Source organism: Nuphar pumila, chromosome 8 (assembly GCF_984573655.1).
Source record: "Nuphar pumila chromosome 8, dmNupPumi1.hap1.1, whole genome shotgun sequence".
In the NCBI taxonomy this organism is placed as follows: domain Eukaryota; kingdom Viridiplantae; phylum Streptophyta; class Magnoliopsida; order Nymphaeales; family Nymphaeaceae; genus Nuphar; species Nuphar pumila.
Window position 1 is genome coordinate 103859572 of NC_143256.1, and position 21907 is coordinate 103881478.

Below are 21907 nucleotides of genomic sequence, written 5' to 3' on the forward strand. Positions count from 1 at the left end.
AAAACTCGCGAGAAATTGAAATTTTTTCATAAATCTCACGTTTGTTTTGGCAAAATGTTGGCAATAAAAAATAAATTAAAACATATAAAATTTATTTTTTTTATAAAAAATTTATTAATAAAAATTATTTAAAAATAAAAGTACATGGGGTTTTCACGATAAATAACCGTTTAAACCGTAAATATCATGTTTAAAACATGGTATTTATGTTTTTTTCATAAATCGCATGATATTTTGAAATCTTGCAAGAAATTGCCGTTTTAAACTTTCAAGCAATTTCTCGCGAGATTTTCATAAATCTCACGATATTTGTCACTATGGTTAGAATTCAATTAACACTAGAGAAAGGTATTTGAGGAATTGATTTGGTAGTTGGGATATTTTTATATGTATCTGCATCCAAAAGCAGAGTTTGCAACTACCATTTGTACAAGACAGTATTTTTATTCGCCCAATCATGCACAACAGCAGCAGATCATGTGCAATCACATTGCACACCTTAATGTTTAATGTGCTGCGCTTTACCTGATCTGCCTTCCATCTTCTGTTGGGCCCCCACAGCTGACAGGCTGTATCCCAAAGAGGGATAGCGGTCAGATACGAGATCACCGGGATCAACCAACGGCTGGTATCGTTTCTCAGTTGATTGGATCAAACCCGAACCGTACCCGATCATTTTTCAAGTTCAAAACCCAATGGTCAAGTGGGGTCGGGCCCCGCTGCTTTTTACTTTTATTTGAAAACAAAAAGCCACTAATTTATCAGTTGTGCACAAAAAGCTGGCCACGATTTTTGTTATTATAATAAGCCTCGTGCTTTTTTGCTTTACGCACTTTTTCTTTTCATTTTGTTTTCAAATATCTTCAGTCAAATAAAATGTCTAAAAACGCTTTTACTCTTCATAAAAAAGGGTACGTTGATTTATTTCATAAAAAAAAAAGATAAAAAACGTTATTTTAAACCCTGAAACGGGTATTCGAGACTTATGAAAGAAGGCGGTTCAGTGAAATAACTAAAAACTTTAGTCGGTTTATTTAAATAACTGATACGTTGAGCATATTTTTGTAAATTACTCCAAGGACAGTCTTTGCTTCTCCGTTTACTGCTTTGCTTTGGTCTTTGCTCTCTCTCTCTCTCTCTCTCTCTCTCAGAGAAACCCTAACCCTAGAGGAGTCATGAGGAGTACGAAGCCACTGAAGCAACTAAAGCTCTCCGTTCCTTCTCAGGAGGCTCCGATCTCTAACTTCCTGTGAGTTTGTTTGGCTTCATTTTCTTAAATTTCATGTCTTCCTCTGAATTTCTCGCATTTCGCACCTATTTCTAACTCCTTGTTTTCGGATATAATCGGTTTCTTGTTGGTGAAACTCTTTTAATGTACTTCTTGCGAAAGAAAGCGACGGAATCAGTAGCTTTCGCTATCCGTTTTTGTTGAATTCTGGGATTTTCTGTGGCTTTTGGCCCTTGATCGCTGATTATTTTGAATTTTTATGGTTTATTTTTGGATTTATGTGGTTGGAGTTACTTGATTCGGTGCTCTTGTGTGTGTGTGTTTAACTGCTTTTATTATCCATTTCTCATATAATATGCGTATTCTTGTTATGTGTAATTCATGCATGTTATTTCTCTTTGTTTTCCTGTAAATTTTCTCTTCAATTTTGGAGCTAAAGTGGAAATTTTCGTTTTTGAGAATTTGATCAAGTATCCTACATGCAAAATTTTAGCTTTTTACATTAGTATTTTGCAATAGATTCATATGGCTTTTAGCTGTTCTTTCTGGAAATGAGTTTATTAAACATCACAGTGAACCACTTTCATTGCTGTAGAGTGTAGAGTGTATTCCGTTGTTGACTCCTTTATGATTTCTAGGACTGCAAGCGGTACGTTTCATGATGGTGATCTTCTTTTGAATCAGAAAGGCTTGCGGTTGATTTCAGATGAGAAGCAAAGTGAGGTATAGTTTTAGTTCTGCTTTCACATGCGCTTCTGTAAGCAACAATTGGGAACTTTTCCTCCTGCACAATTGTGGTGATAGGTTTTATTGTTATATATATATATTATATCTTATAAATATAAGATATAATCGTAGGGTTTCAAATCAGGACATCAATGTCAGATGCCAAGTCAGTGGTCTTTTGTGATCTAATAAAGATATGAAAGAGGTTCTTGGTAAAAGCAGAGTCAGTCGTTTGAATGTGGCGGTACTTCTTCAAATTTTCTTTCTTTCAAATATTGTGACAGCACACAGCTTGATATAGCAGTAGGGTAATGCAATAGCTTTACTTTTAGTGCAAGGGCGCCACTGACAGCCACCCATCTTGGCATTTCTGGAGATGTGTGTGGTCTCCATCTGAAGAAATGTTGAGATGTGTGGCTGTCAGTGGCGCTGCATAAATCTTACTTTTATTGTTTCCGCATGCATTTTAAGAAAGACTAGCTATGGAGTAACAAAATGTCTGTCTAAAAGCTGAGTTATCAACAGATTGCTGCAACATTAGAAAGTCAGGTTCCATTATGGGAACTAAACTAACTAAATGATGCAAGTACTTCTTGGGAAAGATGCCAGCCTACCTATACTTATTGGCAGAATGGTATTGGAAGGTGTTCCTTAAAGACGTTTGGGCAACTAACAAGATCATTTTCTTTATAAGAGAAGTTACTGTCGGTAGTGCTGTTTGATTATCTATTCTCTATTTTTATGCTATCGTAATCTCAAATTAGATAAAGTGAACGAAAGACAATACTTGCTTGTAACCATCTTCTATGCCTTTTGTTGATATTATAAATGATGTTTTTAGTTGTACTAGATGATTTGTGTGAATGTTACCTTTAATTGGGACTAAATGATTTCATGTTTGCTTAATAATAGCTGCTAGCCTCTTTATGTTTATGATATGGTTTTCTCTTATGTGAAGATTAAACTGTTGGATAGCTTAAAATGTTTATTTGTATGTATTAGATTGATTTTCTGGTACATCAATAGATACTCTTTAAGATCTTCTGAATGTCATTTATGTGGAGTGAATTCAGAGAAGATGGTGAATCTTTCAACCTCAGAAGCATCTGAGAATGTGGTATTTGTGGTAATGGAGAGGATGTGGCGTTTTTTAGTATTTTAAGAGAACCTTTATCTTCTGTGATTTGCATCTGATTGAAGTTTATATCATTGTCTACATGTTTATTATCATGTTCTTGTCAAACTATATTCTGTGAATATTTTTGTGGAACTTCTGGTTTTGAGGTTTTCTTTTTCTCAACATTATCCTGAAAGCTGATATTCAAAGTTATCCATTTCAGGCATCAGATGCCAAAAAATTCGACTCTGACTTCTCGTTGGCAGATCTAGAAACCGTAAAAGTTATTGGAAAAGGAAGCGGTGGTGTTGTTCAACTTGTTCGCCATAAATGGACTGGAAAATTGTATGCATTGAAGGTTAGTATTAGTTCAATACGTAGTCCCAATATCGTCTCATGATATTACTGTTGACCCTTTTTTGTAGAGAAAATTTTGGGAAATCTTGGTGGTTCTTTTTTAAAATGAAACAATGAGATTCCATTAGAACTAACCCTCTGTGTCAAATTCAAGTTCAAAAGTTTGTGCCATGTGTTAAGAACCTGTGAGCCACTTTCTCTCTTTGGAAGTGGCCTATGAATTGTTTCCTTGGGGGAGAGGTGGGAAAGACATTCACAGGAAAAACTTTTCTTATTTGACAAGGAATTGTACTTTTTCAATGAGAAGATGATTTATGCATTTGCAAGCCCTGTTGGACACTGTCACCTGGGAAACAATGGGTCTACTTTCCCAGGTGAGAAAATGTCTGCAAACATGCCTTATGATTTGAGCTTGATTTATAACCACTATCTAGAAACGGGTCAGATCTGCAATTGAACTTTGCTGAGATTCAGCTCAGATCAGGGTCGAGAATATCCATCATCTGTCTATTCCTATAAGGTTGGATTATGCCCAATCTTGGATATGAATATTTAGTTCTAGTAGGGTTGGGGTCAGATAATCCTAATTTGAGTCCCGTCCTGGTCTGCAACATCTCATTTTGGATCTAACTTCTTGTTGCCTTTCTTAAAAAAGTGTGCCTATCAAATGGGTGTTTTTGAATGTGAGAGAATGAATCAGGAGAAGTGTGAAGGGTCGGCTAAAAAATTGTCATTAGAGCTATATTCTGCAGGTCAGTCACTAGATGTGTTGGGATAGGGTCTATTTGAATTACTCAGATCCCAATATTCTCGGTCAGAAGTCACAACCCAAAAAGTGTGGGATGAATGTTTACAACATTAGTACCTTCACGCCTATCAATTTTGAAAGCCACGTGTTGATTTTGAAGACTTTTAGGGTTTTTACATTGGAGATTAATATTTTATGTTGTGATGCACATCCGCAGTGTGAGCTGTAGATGTATTCTGATAGGTTCAGGGTTCTTCTTCATTAAGATGGTCATAAACTCTTATGTCACTCTCTGTCACTCTTCATGTATAAGCTCATTTTTCATGCAAAAATATATCAAATCAGATTTACTAGTCTGGTTATAGTGTTATCCAGCATTAGCATATGAGGATACTTATGTACCTTTTTCACAAGCTGCTTCTGTACTATATGCTAATTACTTGAAACATGAAAATTGTTGATAGTTGGACAGTAGGAGAATGAAAAGTTTTTTTGAAGCATTCAATTTGTTACAAAGAGTTCTGAACTTGACTGATTTGCTGAAGACTCCTAATGTACTTTCTGCAGGGTATTCAGATGAACATTCAAGAGAGTTTTCGCAAGCAAATAGTACAAGAGCTCAAAATAAATCAGGCATCACAATCCCCGCATGTTGTTGTCTGTTACCACTCGTTTTACCATAATGGGGTTATATCTCTTGTTTTAGAATACATGGACCGTGGTTCTCTTGCAGATGTTGTAAATCAAGTTGAAACCATACTTGAGCCATATCTTGCAGTTGTTTGTAAGCAGGTGTGTATCTGATATAGATGGCAATGGCTGATCCATCTTCTTTATGTGGTGACTCTTCTTTCTTTACATGCCAGGTGCTTCAAGGTTTAGTACATCTGCACCATGAAAGACATATAATTCACAGGGATATAAAACCATCAAATTTATTAGTAAATCAGAAAGGTGAAGTAAAAATAACTGATTTTGGTGTGAGTGCCGTAGCAAGCACCATGGGACAGCGGAACACTTTTATTGGCACTTATAACTATATGGCGGTATGTTGTGCATCCATCATAATGTTATACTAAAGCATTTGCTTTGAATTTAGCATGTGAAGAAACATCTCAATTTCTTCTCCCTTTAGTGTTTCTGGAATGTGCTTTTGATAGAAGAACATGCAGAAGTATTGTACCTTTGAAATACTGGCACAATAACAATAATGTTTTTCTCAGCCTGAAAGGATAAGTGGAATCACTTATGACTACAAGAGTGACATATGGAGTTTGGGCATGGTTATACTTGAGTGTGCTATTGGCCATTTCCCATATTCACGACCTGAGCAAGGAGAAGGTTCATTGAGTTTCTATGAACTGCTGGAGACTATTGTGGAGCAGCCCCAACCTTCTGCTCCACCTGATCAGTTCTCACCTGAGTTCTGTTCTTTCATATCAGCATGGTATGCTCCTGTTTATATCTTTGCAATTTTAAGTTAGATAGTTTTTTTTCTTCATTTGGGCATCACACTATCATTGTTTTTCCCTTTGAAAGGGACATTCCTCATTCTTTTCTTAGTTTTATTTTTGTTTTTTCTCATCTGTATCAAATCAAGGAAAATCGTTTGTGACTGATAAGACAATATTGTATGATTTTAATTTTAATTGATGAGCACTGCTACTTGGGTTTTTTTTCTTTCTTTGGGAAGGGTGGGGGTGTTGTGGTTGTGAGGCGGGGGATGAGGGACATGCCTGCTATTTGGCTGTTACCGTAAGCGCAAGTTGAGTTCTGCGTGTATCTTAGACTTGGCATTAACTTGTTATGCACAGAGCATTTAGAAATTTTGCATGTGACTTTGTTCCTTAAGGGTTATGGACACATACGCATTCATGCAAATGAATATAATCCTTTTTTATTAAATTATTTTATTCATGATATTATTTTTTCTTGATTTTTAGTTTTGATGTATTATCCATAGTGTATCTTATGCTAAAAAGGTAAAATAAAATAAAAATGTGATAATATTTTGCTTTAGAAATGAATATTGATTTTTAATGCTGCATTCACACATAGTAAACTGAAAATTATACTTCCAAACATGCATTAGCTTATTAAAGAACGAAATTTGTGCAACTTTCTTTGGCGAAAAGAAATTACTTTGTGAAAACAAATCAGTGTATATCACCTATATTGAAGCTTGAAGCTTGAAGCTTTAAGCATTCAAACTTTTTAGAGTACCCACTTGATTTGGCACTTTGTTTTTAATGAAGGTAGACTTTGCAGCAGATAATTGCAGCTCATGCGACTATGAAAAATGTAAAGACAGGGTTATAGATTTTGCCTTATCCTTTTTTTTCCTTAGCAGAAGAACTGTTATAGAGGCTACCACCATCCCTTGAACCATTGTATCTCAGGATGCCTGCTTCTTCCTAGTGTTCCTATATGAGCAAATTTGGTCAATATCACATTTGTCCTTGGACCAATTCAGTTTGGTTGCAGATTTTGAAAGTTTGAAAATGAATAAAAGTTCTCAGTAATATTTTGTCTTATAGATGGGATTATTTAGAAAGCAAAAAAAAGGGAAAATTTCAAAAACGCACCTAAAGTTTGGGCATTAATATAAAAACACAACTAAGTTTTGTTAAAATTTAAAAAGGCACCTGAATTTTTTCACCATTGACAAAAAACAAACTTCCATCCATTTACGCTCGGTTATCACTAACCCAAGATGAGTTAAGAGAGTTAATTTAGTAGTTAACCCTTCAAAGGCTCCTTTACTTTTTTAGGTGCATTTTTTAAATCATGATGTTGAGGGTAAAATGGTAATCCTACATCATATTTAACAGAAACCTTAATGGTAGTAAACTCCTGGGTCTTTTTAATTAACCACGATATTTTTTAGGTGCGTTTTTAAAATTTTCCAAAATTTAGGGTGCCTTTTTGACCAATGCCCAAACTAAGTGTATTTTTAAAATTTCCCAAAAAAAAGGGAAAGGTAAAAAACTTTGAGGAATTGAATCTCATAGAGGTCTTGAAAACGATAATCTAGCATTAGAACATGGTTCATGAGAATTTTGCATGTACTTGTTTTTGCTATTAGTATTTAGTAATTTCTTTCTAGACGAGTATGTTTAGAGTGGATGTCGGCAATGATGTTAAGTTTCTCAGCAGATGTTAAATTAGAAAAACATGACATTGGGCAATCAGGCACAATAGACTTCTATGGTTCCCAGGCCTTGATCCAAACCCCTCTCAAACGGAGGACATTAAATCCTCCTTTTGGCCTAAAAGGGTCCCAACTCCATGGATCTCTACTCTGATGGCAGGGGGGGAGGGTCGTCAGACTAGATATCCTTGGATCTAGATGCAGTCTAAGGCTCTTTTGGGAGCTTGTCCTTGGGGTATGAAATATGGAATCCAGCAATTGGAAAATGGAGTTGAATTTGGGGATTCCACCACATGGTTGAAAGCACCTAAAAGATCACTCAATGTTCTCAATGTCCAAGAATTCGCAATTGATACTGGAAGTAAAAGCTATTGAATACCTGGAATTTCACAAGAATCTGAAATTTGAAATTCCAGTTTCCTGATGGTTCATTCCATTAATTTCAAATAAGTTGTATCTTGCGCAGGCCAACAATGGGGTTGGCTTATAGCTGAAGCGATCAGTATGAAGCTGAAATAACTAGCTATGAAGGAATTAAATGAGATGCTTATATATGTTTATAAAACACTTGCCTAAGTTTCTGTTTTGCAACATGTGATTAGAAAAATTCCCAACTGGAAGAATTGCCACCAGATTCTGGTCAAGGAAAAGGCACTTCCTAATTTAAGCTGTTTTGGGTAGAACCTTCTAAAGAAAAGTGAGGGCTTGACCAACCTGGGATTGGGTTAACTCCCTACCCTGTGATTAAGTTACATACATGTATAACTGAATTGAAGCAGGTTCAAGTTACGAACATCTCTAATTCTCACCCATGTGCATCAAGAGCACCCACCAAACATTCACCAAGAGTGGAAGTCCAATGTAAAACCAAAGCATGTATAAACTAATAATACACTTTTTGCTTAACAATAAGAAGAGTAACTTAAACATCAATATCTAAGCATTATATGCCTTTTATTACTATTTAGTAACGAAATAAATCAGAAAAAAACAAGGGTCCTCTTCCACACTGTCCAATAGTTGGGCTAAGGTTTAGGCTTGGATAAGTGGACGGACCTGAATACATGACACACCCTCCTCGGTCTGTGCTGCCTTGGTCTACCTCCATCTTTCTTACAACCGACTTCCTCACCGTTTCTTCTTCGACCCTTGTTAATGGCAGGACTTGCCAAGGAGGCGCTCATTCTTGGCAACATCTGTAGGACCTTCCGAGGTGAACTCACCAACATGGCCAGCCTTGTGGGGCAGTGCAGCCTCGGCCCATCTCTGAGGCTGGTGCTCTATTGCTTGCACCCCTTTGTGCACTGAATAAGGGAATCCTGTAGACCAACCCAATCCTCTTTTATTGGGTACTTTGATCATCAAATTAGTTTTGCAGGAATGGAGATGGTTTTAGTTCCCAACTTCCTATGCATTATTTACCTTTTCTAAGAGCTTATTCTGATGATTTGTACTGGTGTCACTCGAAGACTTAGCACAAGGATTTCTTCTATTTCTTAACTGTTGTTAATAAACCAAATGATGTGCATGAACTCTGCCTTGGCAGGGTTTGATCCTATGTCATATGGACTCTTCTAACAGGGCACCACACCCGTGTCGCACCCGCACCCATGTGGGTGCGGACATGGCTTCCTTTGTGTCAGGTAAAGTCAACCACACTGAGGTCCTTTTTTGTCCAAAAGTAGATTCGGTTAACCTTAACCAAGTCCAGTTATATCTATATTATGTATATAAATACATAAATGCACACACATACATGTAGTGTTAACTTAAAACTGTTCAAAATTATATATATATACGCTCCCCGCACCCCCGCACCCAAGTTTTTTTAAAGTGCCGAATCGCCGCATCCGCATCCGCACCCGCACCTATGTGACATAGGTTTGATCTAATGCTTAGCCAGTCAAGAATCCCCTGGATTCTTAGCTAATCTCAGTTTTTTTGCTTTCGAGTTCAGCAAATTCTTGAGTCTACTAGAAGTGACTTGTATGCATGCTTTGATGAGGGCCCATGTGCACATCTCATTAATAGTTTGCAACTTTAGGTTGAAAGTCCTACTGAAATAGCAGTATGTGCTCTTAACTCTTTATTATGGTATAATGTATTTGTATGCATATTGACCACATCCTTTTCTTGTTTCTCTCTTCAAATTTGCAGCATACAGAAGGATCCTCAAGAAAGACTTTCAGCTATGGATCTCCTGGTTGGTATTTAAATCCTTAAACTGTTCACTGTTGTTGCCGCATTTAGTTTAGCATAAAGAGTCAAAATGTAAGAACTGATTGAAAACTTGATTTAGTTTAGGCCCAAGTCTGGCCTTGACTTGGATTTCTGTCAGGTTGGAAGTCTCATTGTGAGTCAGTCTAGGCCAACTCTATCATTACTGATATTGTTGTCTGTCTGAGTTTGTCTTTCAAGCTTAAATCTGTTGTCCAGGGAAACATTTTTTGACCTTGATGAATTTCTTGCCGAATCTTCTCTTCAAACATCGGTTGACATGATTTATTGAGATTTTAATTACTTGATTTTTTGGCTGCTTCCAGAGTCACCCCTTCATCAAAAAGTTCGAGAACCAAGACATTGATCTTCGTATTCTTGTTGGAAGTTTGGAAGCTCCAATTAATTTTTCCAGGTAATTTGTTGCCGCCTGTGGTGCAATGGATGTACGCATAGAGGAAAACTATAATAGTCCTGGTGGGCAAGAAAATCCCTACATTTCTGTACAGAGGAAAAATACAATACACCCGTGGTGGGCAAAAAGGTTCCCATATTTTCTGTTCAAATGAGGTAACAGGTGAGATAAAAATAGTTGAGATAGCACACAGACCATCTTGGTCAGAGGCTGTTTGGATTGGCTAGTTTAATTGGGGAATCTTGCCACAAGGAGTGGTTTCAGAGAAACAGAATTGTGGGAAAAAAATTCTACTCAGGTTTAGCAATGACTTTCTTAAGTAGGATTCAACGGACAATGCTTGAGTGCGGCTCTGTATGTTATCATCGCCAGTGTAAAGTTTGCTTTAAGTATATGATTTGATCAGTGACGCCCAATTTGAACTCTCTCTCTCTGTGCCTCTGAGTGTGCATGTGTGCACACACACTGCACTGTGTACTGTTCCAACCTTGAACTTTAGATTCTTCACTGAATGCTTCATACTTATTGATTAGGCGACCATTACACATCTCAATGCAAAGACTGCATCAATTTTCATTCTTTTAAATATGCTTATATAGTCTGTTTCAGATTAATGCCTAGGATTGTAAGTTAATCCTCTGGTACAGGGATGGATTTGTCATGCCAGGAGGTAGGAAAGATGTCCTGCCCAACGAGCAGGGAGCTACTCACTTTCTTACGTGCTAATCTCACATCTGATCTGCTCTGCTCTGCATTTCCATTTAACCTGGAAATCACTGACTTCTTGGGCTAATTGTGCTCTTTTGGAGGTGCCAATTTGGTTATGACTGTCTAACCCCCATGATTATCCATGGCCCTGTGATTTTGGCATATCTAACCTACATCCTCACCCTTGAACCATCTCAAATTAAGGCTCCATTTTGCGCTTCAATGCAAGCTTATGCAGGGCCTAGCACTAGCAGGGTGTGGGAGCTCATGATCTACATTGACCAACTTTTGCCACTAAAATCAGGATCTTCTCCTTGCCATTGAAATCAACGAGGTACAATTATGCGACCACTTTTTTTAAATTTTCGTATGCAATCGAAACCAACCTTCACATCGTCATGAGAGAGAGAGAGAGAGAGAGTTGGCATATTATTTCAAGAAACGGAAACATTTCAATTCGAGGCATGTTATTCAAAATTTATTAATAAAATGTTCAAATTGCACACTTTATTTTAAATGTTTGGGGTTATGGTCATGACTGATGAGTAGGTGTCATTGTTAAGATGAAAATTTATAGCAAGAGTGATCATTTCTTGACTCAGCTGTAGGTTGAAATACCTCGTTTGGATGACATGAAAACTCAGCTTAGAAGCCAAAACTAGGGCCCCGTTTGGATGACGGGGCAAAACCTGGGTATGATACAACTAGTAACCTGTTTGGGTGACCAAACCAGGCTTTTGATCATGAAAAACATTAAAAAAAATGGCCATTTTCCTGCCAGCAACAGCCGGGATAGTGTTGCCCAGCAACGGTGGCACCTTCCTGGCCATTTTCTGGTGGTAGATGGCCAGAAAGTGCCCGAAATATCAAAAACTATAAAAAAAGAAAATGAAAGTCCGGTCATTTTCTGGCCACTCACCAGCCGGAAAATGAAGGGATGGTGTCACCTTGCAGGGGCGACAGGGTGATACCATCCTGCCATTTCTTTTCTGTTAGGTGGTTGGATAACTTGAAATTGAAAATACAAGTCACTGGCCATTTTCTCGCCATTCATCGACCAGAAAATGACCAGGATGTTTCCTCCTAGCAAGGGTGACACCATCTCGGTCATTTTCCGACTGGTGGCTGGCCGAAAAATGGTTGAACATCATGGATTTAAAAAAAAACAAGAATTTTTGGCCACCTGATGGCCGGAAAATGGCTGGGACGGTACTGTACATGGCCAACTGTACTGCCTGACTAGTTTTCGACCACCTCCTGGCCGGAAAGTGGCAGGATGGTGGTTTGGTGTGTTAAGAAGGAGAGGGGTGGTGGGTGTAGAAAAAAAAGGTGACTTTTGAATCCATGCTAAGACCAATAAACCAAACCGGTCCTATTTAAGCTCCTATTTGGTTGTCAGCTTCTAGAAACCCAGGTTTTGTCCAAATCAAGGTTTTTGTTTGCCTGATTTCCATCCTATTTGGATGACCAAAATTCTGGTTTTGCACGATTTTGGTTCACATAATCTTACAGGAAAAAAAGGGCCCAGCCATTTTTTGGCTGTCCATCAGCTGAAAAATAATCAAATGTCCAAAAACACACAAACAAGGGAAAAATGACTCGGCCAGCTTGCCATTCGATGCCAGAATGGTCGGTTACCCACAAAAAATGTCTCAGAAATTTAGCCATTTTCCGCTGATCATTGCCTGATAAATGCCAGCTGGTATTATCCTCACTTGGCGATACTAGTTCAGCTATTTTTTGGCTTGTGACCGGTCAGAAATGGTTAGATCATGTAGAGAAAGGGTGTGGTCGGAGGGTGGAAGGAGGAAGGGAGTTGTTGGGTGATAAACTAAGTTGAAAAACCTGGTGTGAGCTGGGTTTTCTTTAACCATGTTTTTATTAAAAGCCTAATTTAAGGTTTTGTGTCTTCTTAACAAACACAAAAGTTGGTTTGACCCTATAAATCAGGTTTGCTTAGGTAAACAAATATTTAGGCCTCGTTTGGATGATAGAGGGAAATTTTGAGCTTTAAGAAAACTCAGGCTTTGCTTAAAGATATGGTTTTTGACAAACATCTTGGTTTGTCAAAAACTAGATTTCTAAATCACAATTACCAGAAGCTTCTTGCTACATGGAGAAACCCCTTAGAAGCTTGCTTTGGAAGTGAAAAACTCTTCATTTTCTCGAAAAGAGGGGAAACCAAGCACGAGCTTATACATGCACTTCTATCATTAATTATTTTGAAATTTGAAAGTCAAATAAAAGATTTATTCTAATGAAAAAGAGCGAGCCTGTCTATTTTATGATGACATTAATTAAGAGCAAAAAGCTAGAAAGTCAAATCAGATCTAACATTGGAAAATAATCAAACTACCATTGAGTAATACAAGTTGCACACACTCACTTCTTCACTCATTCTTCTCGTGTCTACAACACTTTCCATAGCAAGTATCCAGTCAAATGAAGATTTTCACTTTTAAAAATTGTTCTCAAATTTTTTTATCGAATGGCAGTATTTTTTTTTTTGAAAAAAAAAATGAAGCATCATTTTAGACTTGTCATCATGCACATTGCATTCCATAAGTCTCACATGATACTTAGCATTATATTATACAACTCTGTCATTCATAAATATCATCTTTGTTTTGTCATTTGTTTGTCATGAAGTTCTTTAACATCATAATATGATTGTCTCATCAATAACATTTATATTCCGTTCATTCATTTATGTTATCTCATTTAATCCACAAAGGCCTACAAGTTGGTCCTACAACAAGATTTGTTTTGATAAAAAAAATCTACAATCTTTATCAATTTTATCCAAATTGGGGTTTTAACAATGCATGGATCATTGTCATAGTTTTTTGCAAGAAGTGTCTTTTTTAGCCAATCTTTTAAAAATGTCTTTGTCTCGCTATATTCCGTCTTGAGACTGATGGTTGGTCATCGACAAGACCTTTCACTTCATACGGCTACTCATTACACCAAAAAGACCCTTGTATGAAACAAGTTTATTTATTTGTCTTGAGACTGATGGTTGGTTATCGACAAGACCTCTCACCTTGAATGACTAATGATTAAGTTAGGGAGTGAAGAATGTCTGAAAATATATTTTGTCCACATAGTCATTTTTTTGTCAAAGATGACAATATCAACTTCAAGCAAACTAATGCCAAGTGTCTCTTGTATTGTTTTCTCAAAAAAATATTTTTTCATGACTTAAAAAAATAGTCTAAATAACTTGCTTGGTGATCATCTTGGTCGAAATGCGTCAAACCAAAAACATTTCATCATGCATTATCATATCATGTCATATGCATTTTCTATATGTTACGAACAAGTTTTCTTACGACTAACATAGCTTTTAGAAACCCAATTATCCCATGTTCTATTAAGAAAAGTCTATACAGTCCTATCTTAAAATCATCCTATAGATAGATAGACATTAAGTTCATAGGTTGTCCTATAGATTGATGGATCAATCCAAAACCCAATTAACGAGTACATAATTCATCCTAAACCCAATCCTATTTCATATGTGTGTTCCTTAAAATGCACCATTTCATTCCACTTCGTTTTATCCCAGCTAAAAAGTCAAAAATGTCAAAAATGTCTTTTTTTTCTTTTGCACAAAAGCTTGTCTTTGTCTTCATCTTTCAAAAATAAGTCTTTGTCTTTTGCCAAAAACATTAGTAATCTTTTGTGTATTTTCAAGCAACAAGATACTTGTTTTGTTTTCGTCTGACTTCATTCAATGTGTTAGCTTAGTTTGTAGTCCAACTATTTTCGCCAGACCTCTCTTACCTGTAAGTGTCCGGCACCATAGACAGACCCTCATGTTGAGCTATATACATGTCTTTAGCTAACGTCAATCGTCAAATTGTCTATGTCCTTTTTGTTAAAGGCCTCTTTTCAAAAATGCTTTGATAGAGTCAATTTTTTGTCTTTCAAATCTACTATGTCTACTTTGTTTGATTGAGCTTCACATGTTTGACAACAAAACGGTGCATCCGTAAACACACAAATTTTGATTGAGTCATTTTATGTCATGAGATGGACCCCAAAATCCAGTGTTTTAAACCTATTTTAAGGTTTTTTTGGCTTCAACTTTATTTTTAGCCTCTAAAACAATATCCCTAAAGTTTTTATCCAAAATATAAATTAAAATAGAGAATTTTAGCTTTTAAACGAGCTAAAAATCAGGTCAATACGACATCAAAGTCAAACATTATAGCCAAAACAAGGTGACTTGTTTATTAAAAAAACTTATTTTTTAGGTAGAGCCCACTTTGGCCTCATTTTTGACCACCAAAATGATCTAATTTGTTTTTAGCTTAAAATATCGGTTAAAGTTGATGATGTTAGCTTTCAACAAACCAAAAATCACCTTAATCTGACAGCAGAGTGAAAAGTTATGGCCAAAATGTCGTTTACTCTCTCTAATGATAACCTAGATTGTCGTCAGCCCTTCAAGAATTATCATGAGAGCTCAAGAATTATTGTTAATACTTTTCAGTTGTCAGCAACAACTTTGAGTTATCGTTAGAGGAGACTCTTCTTTCTAAAAGATGACATTATTCACCCCGAATGACAACTCGAGTTGTCATCAACACCCATTTAATTGTCACCATTGACCATCTAGTCTATCATTGTCGTTAGTACCTATTGCTAACGACAACCCAAGTTATCGTCAGTGCTGAGTTGTCATTAACATTGGTTGTCATTAATGCAGGTCCACCCCCTTTTCAACGTATCTCTTGAGCGAGATTTGCCTTCTCAGCCTTCCAAATTCGTATTTGGAAACCTCTCATTCTCAAAATCCACTTTTTTTTATAAAACACTCATCTAAGGCAATGAACCATGGATGAATCTCAACCTTTTGTTCAAAGGCAACCCCCTAGCAACTCTTCATCATGATGAATCCTGAGTACACAGAAAATGTATCTAGATCCTCTCAAAATCTATAAATAGGGGTGCTCTCTCTCCCTATTTCAGATATGGTCTTCGTCCCTCTTAGCACAATCACTCTACCAAAATTTTGATAGATCAAACTTAGCCCACTTGGCCTAGCCAACTAGCCTAGTCTAAGCCTCCATCGCACCTAGTCTAGGACCCAGATCCCCAAAGTCTCCTATCTTTGTAACTTGCACCAAGCTCGTGTTGCTCATGTTCCTGTGCTCATCAACGTCGTAGAAAGGGATACCTAAACCTGAGGTGAGACTTGGTTTCTATTCATATTTTACATTATTTATACATTTTCTAAAGTTTAGATTTGTCTAATGTTTTCATATTTATTGTTTTTTTGTGATTTTCTCGAGTTTTGGTGGCTCTCACCTCTAAACTTGATTTTTTAGGTTTCATTTATGAAGGTGTAAAACTCTCTAACGTCGTCGCTCCAAAACAAAAATCAAGGATTCTTAGTTCAGCTGATCTCTGCTCGTTAGAGGAGGAAATGCATTTTACCTTAAAGAAAGGACCCCATACCCTATCGAAATTCGGATACATTTCAGACCCATTTTAAAAACATATTTTAAGTGAAAAAACCTTGCTTTCTTTCGATTTTTTGAAAACCCCACAAAGAAGGTATCCATAAAGATAATGCAAATTAATTCTTTTAGGCATACAAGGAGAGGGTAAGCGGTACTCTAGACTCCGTGTGATTTCAATAGCACAAAATGTTACTTTCCTCAGCCACAGAGAGAGGAGACTAGACTACCACTGCAACTACGGGGTGGTATGTATGTACTTCAACTGAAGGTAATTTTGATATATCAGGTTAGAGGGTTGGGTCTTTCTCTCGACAATGGTTGCCCAAACTCCAGCATAGTGAAGAGTGTAGGGCCAAGTTAATAAGTCACAAATTGTCTGAATATACACCTTGGGCCATTGCCTTTAATCCGGTTTTTTTTCGTGTTGGGCCCATAGAGTTTGTCATATCGAAACAATTATGTATTATTCATATAGTTAAGATATTTCATGCATCATCTAAGCAAGAGAAGATAATTAATGAAATAAGAAGCTACTCAACGGTTTTGATAGTTCATGCATTGATTAACTGCTTATGTATAAACGTGATATATGCCCATGTGTTTTTAATTCGACATGATCAACTGGTTCATTATGGGACTTCAGCCATGGGCACAGTCTGAAGTGGAAAGGAGCAACCTCCGTATTTTGGAAGATACATATGTGGCGGCCGAGCGCTTAGTTGACACTCAACGTAAGTCTTTCACCCCATCAACCAAAGTTGGGGAGAAGCCTGACCACAGAGGCAAGAAGGGTGAGCAGCGCAATGATAACGGTGAGGCGTCGACACGCCATCAATCTGAAAAGAAACAAAACTTCACAAAGCATAACATCAACAAGGGTACGGTTGTGACATGCTGGTTCTGCGGTGATAGACATATCGCCAAACAATGCCCAAAGCGCCTCATAAAGGACGACGGGCAAGCCAATGTTGCACAGGAAGAATGCAGCGATATTGAATGTGGTGATACTGAAGCGATGCAACCAAGGATGAAGGTCATGCGATCGATTAACGCAGCTAAAAGTTGCGTGACAAAGAACATGCAGGTCAGTAAGGAACTTATGTACGTATAAGTCATTATGAATGGAAAGTCTACTTCAGACTCCGGGGCCACACATAACTTTGTCTCGCGGGAAGAGGCAAAGAGGTTGGGCTTGAAAACTGGGCCAAAGAAGAGGACCATCAAAACAGTAAACTCTGAGGCCAAGCCTATCCTTGGTGAAGTAAGAGATGTGGCTACTCAAGTGGAGAGTTGGGTTGGTAAAGCCAACTTCTCTGTGGTGCCCCTGGACGATTTCAAGGTGATTCTGGGTATGAAGTTTATGCGAAGCCAGAATGTTATGATGCTGCCAAAGTTTAACACGTTGACGATCATAGGGTCAGACCTGTCCCACACAGTGCAGTGCCTTATACAAAAAGGCAAGTCTTCAGTGTTATCAGCAATGCAACTGAAGAAGAGTGTCAAGCATGGAGAGCAGACATTCTTAGTTGCAGTGTGTGCAGATGAAGGGAAGGTAGAAGCAGCAGTGTCGCCGACCCTAGCCTCATTATTGAGGGAGTTTCGGGGGGTGATGCCTTCGGAATTGCCAAAGCGTCTTCTGCCAAGGCGTGAGGTCGACCACAAGATTGAGTTGACTCCGGGAGTGAAGCCTCTCGCAATGGTTTCATACCGTATGGGGTCAGCTGAGCTGAAGGAGCTGCACAGGCAGCTAGATGAGATGTTGGACGCAGGCATTGTTCGTCCATCAAAAGCCCCATTTGGTACCCCAGTCTTTTTCCAGATGAAACATGATGGCTCTAAACGGTTATGTGTGGATTAATGTGCTTTGAACAAGGTCACGGTGAAGAACAAGTACCCATTGTCATTGATAGCGGACTTGTTCGATCAGCTAGGCAGTGCCCGTATCTTTTCCAAGCTAGATCTGCGATCGGGTTACTGGCAGATGAGGATTGCTGAAGGTGATGAGCCGAAAACAACTTGTGTCACCCGCTATGGTGCTTACGAATTTCTAGTAACGCCATTTGGGCTGAAAAATCCTTCAGCCACGTTCACGACTTTAATGAACCAGATCTTCTACCCTTACTTAGACAAGTTCGTGGTAGTCTACCTGGATGATATCGTGATTTACAGTAGCAACATGGAGGAACATGTTGGGCACTTGCGAACAGTGTTTCAGGTGTTGAAGGAGAATGACCTCTGTGTTAAACGAGAGAAGTGTCTCTTCGGGCAAGAGGAGATAAACTTCCTTGGCCACGTTGTGGGGCGTGGTATGCTGCGTATGGATGGGAAGAAGATAAGAGACATCCAGAAATGGGTTTCGCTAAGCAAAGTGTCAGAATTGCGGTCATTCCTCGGTTTGGCAAACTATTATCGGTGTTTCATCGAAGGCTATTCCCTCATTGCTGCGCCTCTCACAGATTTGTTAAAGAAGAATCGGGTATGACTCTGGACAGGAGCATGCCAAGATGCCTTCGATGGCTTGAAGAAAGCCTTAGTGAGGGAGTCAGTGTTGCGACTGCCTGATCATTCGAGACCCTTTGAAGTCCACACAGATGCCTCAGACTTTGCCATTGGCGGAGTTATTATGCAAGATGGTCATCCGATCGCATATGAGAGTCGCAAGCTGAAAGATGCAGAGAGGCGTTACACAGTGCATGAACGTGAGATGACCGCCATTGTGTATTGCCTTAGGACCTGACGACACTATCTTTTGGGTGTCGAGTTTGTCGTCAAGACGAACAATGTGGCCACGAGCTATTTTCAGACCCAGAAGAAGTTGACGCCTAAACAAGCTCGATGGCAAATATTTTTGGCTGAGTTCGACTTTGCCTTGGAGTACAAGGTTGGAAAGACCAATGTTGTGACGGATGCCCTGAGCCGTAGGGCTGAACTGGCAGTTGCGCGCGTGGAGCCTTCTGAAGTGCATTTGGAGGGCGCATTGCTGAGTCGCATCCGCGAAGGTACGCAGCAGGATCCGACCGCACAACACCTTGTTTCTCTAGAGCAGGCAAGGAAGACTCGGTGATTTTGGCTACAAGATGGCCTCTTCGTAACAAAAGGAGGATGCATCTTTGTGCCGCAGTGGGGAAGCCTTTGCCGAGAGCTACTTAAAGAGTGCCATGATACACTATGAGCCGACCATCCTGGTCAGGAGCGGACCTTAGCACTCCTTGAGCGCGGCTACTATTGGCCGTAGATGAGAGACGACGTTGAGGGGTATGTGCGGACATGCCTCATCTGCCAGCAAGATAAGGGGACAAACCAGAAGGTTGCCGGTCTCCTTGAGCCTCTACCAATTTCAGAACGTCCTTGAGATAGCATCTCCATGGACTTTATTGTTAGTCTGCCAAAGGTAGAGGGCCTCAGTTCTATTTTGGTTGTGGTGGATCGTTTCTCAAAGTATGTCACCTTCATCCCAGCTTCCAAGGAGTGCCCTGCAGAGAAGATTGCAGAATTGTTCGTAAAGCATGTGGTGAAGCAGTGGGGCATACCAAAGAGCATTGTAAGTGATCATGATGCTCGCTTCACGGGCAAGTTCTGGCGTGAAGTATTTTGGCTACTTGGCTCTGAGTTGCTGTTTTCAACAAGCTTTCATCCACAGACAGATGGGCAGACAGAGCGCATCAACGGGATACTGGAGCAGTACCTTAGGCACTTTGTTAGTGTCAATCAGAAAATTTGGGTGAAGCTCCTTGATGTGGCACCATTTTTTTATAATCTACAGAAGAGCGAGTCTTCAGGCCACAGTCCATTTGAGATAGCCATGGGGCAGCAGCCACTGACCCCACACACTCTTGCCGCACAAGAAAATGGAAGGTCATCCTTCGTTTATCAATTTGTTCGCGACTGACACAAGCAGAATGAGTTGGTGAAGGCATTCTTACACAAAGCGGCAAAGAGAATGAAGAAGTGGGCGGACAAACACCGTCGACCTGCAAGGTTCCAAGTTGGGGACCAAGTGTTGGTGAAGTTATATCCTGATCGCACAGGCATCTTCCGCGGGCGGCACCATGAAGGAGAGCTAAATAAAAGCGGTCAACTCTGAAGCCAAGTCTATATACGATGCGCCATCCTGACCTAGTCTAGAAAAGTCATATTTTGGGTAGCCCCAATGGATGATTTCAAGGTCATCCTTAGAATAAAAATCATACGAAACAACAAGGCAATATCAATGCTTCATCTGAACACTGTCAGTTTTGAGGATGAGAAACAACCTTGCATGATTGCCACACTTCCTGTAGAAAATCCTTGTGAGCATTTAGTGTTCATGCTCCAACTAAAGAAAGGTCTAAAGAGAGGTGATGAGACCCTTCTTATGACGTTCTAGAAGTGAAAGAAGTAGGAGATGTTGCTAATGTCCCAGGAATCTTATTGCCCCTATTGAAGGAGTTTGATGATGTGATACATGCCAAACTGCCGAAGAAGCTACCTCTGCGGTGTGAGGTAGATCATCATATTGAGTTAGTGCCAAAACAACCACTCGCGATGGTATTGTACTGCATGGTGACTATTGAGCTAGTAGAACTGCGAAAGCAACTCTATGGCATGCTTGAAACTAAGATTATTCAACCATCCAAGGCATCCTTTGGAACACATATGCTATTTCAAGCAAAGCACGATGGGTCAAAGCTTTTGTGTGTTGACTACCGAGCGTTGAACAAATTGACAGTAAACAACAAATATTTGTTTTCTTTGACTGCAAACTTGTTTGATTAGCTTGGACATGCCTGAATCTTCTTAAAGTTAGAGTTGAGATCAGATTATTGGAAGGTAAGAATTGTTTAAGGAGATGAAGCCAAGACCACCTGTGTGATACACTATAGGGCATTCAAGTTCCTCGTGATGTCATTCAGCTTGATGAATGCATTCACAACCTTCTCTACTCTATTGTTTGAATAGATAGTCTTTATTCATTAGTTGTCCATTTTAGTCAAGTTTCAATTTGAGTCAATGAACCTAAGTCCAAGTCTATCCTAAACCGTCTCCCTAATTAACCGTAGTTCCCAATTAACTCTAGCTAGTTACTTATTTTAGTTAAGTTAATTAGTTTATTTGATTTAATGGTCTTTTTAATTCTAACATTAATTTAGCTTTGAAGGTGAATTGCGTGTTTTTAGTTCAGCATTTAGTTTAAATTAGTGTATTAGATTGATTTAAGTTAGTCCTTTAAATAATTTAATTAGTATTACATATTAGTTTGGGATAGCTTACATTTGGCGTGTAGTTTAGATTAGAATATCATTAAATTTTGTGTTTCATTTCCATGTTCATGTATTTCTTTTAAGTGCATTTCTTCTCTGTATTTTGACAATCATTTAGCAGTGTTAGAACTGTTTTTACAAGTTATTCACAGTTATAGTGCCATAAGTGGATTGAGTCAAGTGAATAGTGCATTGATTCTAAAACTTGATTTTTGTTGCATCTTGCACTCGTCATTTTATGTTCAAATTTTTGAAGTTTTTCAAGAATTTTTGTTCTATTCTCTTCATCAAGGTGTTCACTATTTGCATACCAAAAATCAGATCATTTTGAGTTGATTCAATTTGACTTTTAAGCGTTTTTCAAAATCAGCTTTTTCGGGTTTTTTAGTTTCGGGACCTGCGATTTTCAGAAATTTCATGAATTTGAAATGCTTATATCTAGAGATCCAAAAGAACTTTTCAAATCTGTAAAATCTGTCAGAAATAGAACAGAAGAAATTTCATAAAATTTGGACTTCGTTTGCCCCTT

At 38.5% G+C, this 21907-nt stretch overlaps 1 protein-coding gene across 1 annotated transcript; it reads left to right on the forward strand.

Annotated features, from left to right (window-relative positions):
• Positions 1–1130: 1130 nt before the first annotated feature.
• Positions 1131–10375, forward strand: MKK6 (MAP kinase kinase 6). The gene is made up of 8 exons (XM_090015699.1): positions 1131–1249; positions 1867–1951; positions 3295–3429; positions 4744–4968; positions 5043–5222; positions 5400–5623; positions 9485–9530; positions 9871–10375. Exons 1-8 carry the CDS (start codon positions 1176–1178, stop codon positions 9961–9963), a joined length of 1062 nt encoding a protein of 353 aa, XP_089871825.1. The 5' UTR covers positions 1131–1175; the 3' UTR covers positions 9964–10375.
• Positions 10376–21907: the final 11532 nt, after the last annotated feature.